This window comes from Octodon degus, unplaced genomic scaffold, assembly GCF_000260255.1.
Source record: "Octodon degus isolate 3935 unplaced genomic scaffold, OctDeg1.0 scaffold00146, whole genome shotgun sequence".
Taxonomy (NCBI): Eukaryota; Metazoa; Chordata; class Mammalia; order Rodentia; family Octodontidae; genus Octodon; species Octodon degus.
In genome coordinates, this window is record NW_004524722.1 from 7,017,353 (window position 1) to 7,020,751 (window position 3,399).

General features: G+C 58.1%; 1 protein-coding gene across 1 annotated transcript; it reads right to left on the reverse strand.

Moving 5' to 3' along the window:
* Positions 1-885: 885 nt before the first annotated feature.
* Cavin3 (caveolae associated protein 3) lies at positions 886-3,002 on the reverse strand. The gene is made up of 2 exons (XM_004642135.3): positions 2,223-3,002; positions 886-1,711 (listed from the first exon to the last, which is right to left on the reverse strand). The coding sequence occupies exons 1-2, from the start codon at positions 2,604-2,606 to the stop codon at positions 1,325-1,327; spliced, it is 771 nt and encodes a 256-aa protein (XP_004642192.1). The 5' UTR covers positions 2,607-3,002; the 3' UTR covers positions 886-1,324.
* Between the last annotated feature and the right edge of the window lie 397 nt (positions 3,003-3,399).

The following is a 3,399-nucleotide window of genomic DNA, read 5'->3' on the forward strand; positions in this document are numbered from 1 at the left end:
CTCACTACGACTCCAATATAGTAGTGAGACCCTGAACACTCTGTAAACCTTTCCCTAAAATAAAAAAAAAAAAAAAGCTCAATCTCAGCATTGCCAGTTTAGCAATTTATGAACACCCTTTTGAACACCCTTTTAAAAAATTTAAAATAAACCAGAAACAAAGAAAAAAAAATATTGATGCAGGCACAATAACAGAAATCTGTAATCCCAGCGCTAGAAAGGCTGAGGCAGGAGGGTCACCACGAGTTCAAGGCCAGCCTGAACTACATAGCAAGGAACTGTCTCAAAAAACAAAAGCCATAAATAAATAGACAAGAAAGAGCCCCTGATGTACCTTAGTGTAAAGGCCCTGGGTTAAATTCCTAATAGCAGGGCGAAGGGAGGCCTTGATCTGGGTTGTGGATTGTGTGTGGCTTGGAAGAGAAGCCTGGAGTGACCTAAAAAGTATCTATTTTTTTGTTTTAAGGATTTTTTTTTGGAGGGGGGCTGGCTCCGAATGCCTTCAGGGCATGTTTGGCTGGCTGCAGTTGTAGGGATTGAACCACTGCAACCTGAGGCTGACTGCTTTGTTGAAGCAGTCACTTAAACAACTGAGCTAAGGGGCAGGCCCCAAAAGTATGTTAAAGAATATTAGAAGATACAGCCAAGTACTCAGAGGCTGAGACAGGAGGGTCACCGCGAGTTCAGACCAGCCTGGCCTACAAAGTGAATTGAAGGCCAGCCGGAACTGTATAGCGAGACCATGGAATTAAATTATTTCTAATACTATTATTAATAATTATCATAACTTAAAAACAAGTTGGGAAGACCAAACGTTTTAGAAGTAGTACAGGAAGAAACTAAGACCCTGTCTCAAAAAAAGGTGGGGGATCCTGCAAGGCTTAATTTTTCAGAAGTGGTACAGGAAGAAGAAACTAAGAGAAAAACTACCAGTTGATATTTATTGACCACTTACAGCAAAGCACTGTACTGGGTGCTTTAAAAAAAAAAAAAAAAAAGTGAAAGAAAGCAAAAATGTGACTAGTGTCCCTATAAGGCAAGTGTATCAGAAGCAGAATATTCATTCCCATGTGCCAGTGAAGCAGAGCCTGAGATTCTGGGCCAGAAGGGGAGAGACGCTCTACTGTCATCCTTGCCCTCACCCTCACACATGGAGTCTGTGTTAGATGAAATTACTTTTATTGGCGGTAAGCTCAGTGAGAGCTGCGGATCCTCACGCTGAAAAAGCCAGGCGTGAGAGCTCCTTATTTGGGCGAAAGTGTTGCCTTCTGAAAACGATTTATTTTAGGGCAAGGCCTAGGCACCTGGGCGCAGGCAGCGCTGATCAGGCTGCGCTCTCGGCGCTCTCGGTTTGGGGTGGAGCAGCTTGGGCAACCTCAGGCGCCCCGGGCTCTTCCTCGGCGTCGGGAGGAGGATCCGGCTGGGCGTCCGGCGGCCCCGCTCGGCTGCGGCCAGGCCCGACGCGAGGCGGCTTGACGGGCGTGGGCGGGGGCGCTGCGGGGCCCTTCCGGCCCGAAAGGGCCCTTCGCAGGTTGTGCACCTTCTCCAAACCCGTGCGCCGCAGCCGCCGGGCCCGGGACTCCACGGGCTCCTCGTCTGAGCTCTCTCCGACCTCAGCCTGCGGCTGCTCCGGGCCCAGCTCGGACAGGTCCGCCGGGCCCAAGGATTCAGGCGCCTTCTGGAAGGCGCCAGCTGGAATCTCAGCCTCCTCCTGCAAGTGAGGACACGGCGGTGACCCTGGGAGCCCCTTACCCCGGGCTCGCCAGAGACTCCCTCCCCAGGGCCACCGGGGAAGCCGCCCCACCCACCCTCTAGGCAGAGATGGGGGTGGTGAGGGCTTCGAGAGACCTGCAGAAGTGTGTAAAGTAGGTGAGATCCGGCTAGGGCGCGGGACACCGACAGTGACCGCGGGGCAAGAACTGCAGGAAGCAGAGAGCTGTCGCGGAATGCGCTTCCACCCCCGCCGCTTCCCTCGGGGACGGGCTGGGACTTGGACCGAGTTCCGCGGCCCCGCCTTAGCTAGGCTGAGCGTTCGCTAGGCTGGGCTCCCGCGCGCGGCAAGGAGTGGCAGCGGCCGTCGTGGCTTGCGCCAAATTTATAGTGACCCGTGGGGTCGAAGATGTGGACGTGGGAGGCGCGCGGGAGGGCGCGGCCCCTAAGCGGTGGGCTCCAGACCCGCAAAGGCCACAGCTCGGGAGTTGGGGGCGCCTGAGGTCACTGACCTTGAAGAGCAGGACGTGCAGCTTCCCGCGCGCCACCAACAGCCCGTGGTTGGCCTCGAGCCGCTGCATCTGGGCGGCGCGGCGGGCGGCGCGCTCCTGGGCGGCGTCCGCGTGCGAGCCCACGCGCTCCGCCTTGGCCAGCAGCTGCTCCAGCGCGTGGCTGGTGGAGTCGTGGCTGCGGCTTAGCGCACCCAGGCCGCTCTGGATGCGGAGCACGGAGCCGGCCAGGCCGCCCTGCCTCCGAGCCAGGCCGCCCTGCCGCTCGCGCAGCGCATCCAGCATGGTGGCCAGCTTCTCCAGCAGGGTGACCACTGTCACGGCGTGCACCGGGCCCCGGGCAGGCGCCCCGGGCGCAGGCCCCGGCTCCAGCGCGCCCTCCCCCATGGCCCGACAGCCCTGCCTGCGCTCCCTACGGCCGCCGGCTGTTCTCTGAGCTGGGGCCGCCTTTCCCGGCTCCTCCCCAGCTCCCGCCGTGACTCAGGCGGGAGGAGCTGGCCTCTGCCTCTGCGGCGGGAGGGAGGGGAGAGAGGTAGGGGCGGGATGTCGCCGGCCAGGGGGTCCTCTGGAGCCGCCCCAGCTGCCCAGCCTGCGCGCCCGGAAAGTTAACCCAGCCAACACGCCGCCCCCAGCAAACCCTCTGCCTAGAGTTTGAGCTTCCCCACACGCAGCTCCCTGCTGTGCCTCTTTCTGGAATGTGCGCTCCCCACAACGAAAGGCAAGTCACGGAAAGTTTTATTTCACGGAGTGGGCAGACAAACTACTTGGCTTAACCCAACCAAGGGACAACCGGGGAATCCGCCGCCACGCCCCCTTGGCCTCCCACACGCCTGGAGCGCGTAGGTGGGCGGATTCTGGACTGGGCCTGGTGGGCCCGGAGGCCCTGGAATGTTCTGCCTCAGATCTAGGGCTGCCTAGGCCCCAGGCCTCCTCTCTTTGTGACTGACTACACAGTCTGTGGTATTTTCCTGAGCGCCATCACCAGGGCTTGGCCACAGACTTTGTGTCTTCCTATGGGGTAGCACTGTCTTGTTTTCTTTGCATTTCGTGGATGTAACTGAGCCTGACCAAGCTCCTGCATCTCACTCAAGCCTGAAGGACAGTCAGGACACCTCTGCCTTTGTAACCGTCACAAATGTTCTCTCAGGTATGATAGCGCTTTGCTTCCATTGTGGTTGGT

Bases quoted from the DNA above. Each gene is read 5' to 3' on its own strand.
- Cavin3 (XM_004642135.3), bottom strand. From the start codon at position 2,606: ATGGGGGAGGGCGCGCTGGAGCCGGGGCCTGCGCCCGGGGCGCCTGCC. The intron at 1,712-2,222 runs GTCAGTGACCTC...CCTCACTTGCAG, and splicing joins TGCACGTCCTGCTCTTCAAG to GAGGAGGCTGAGATTCCAGC.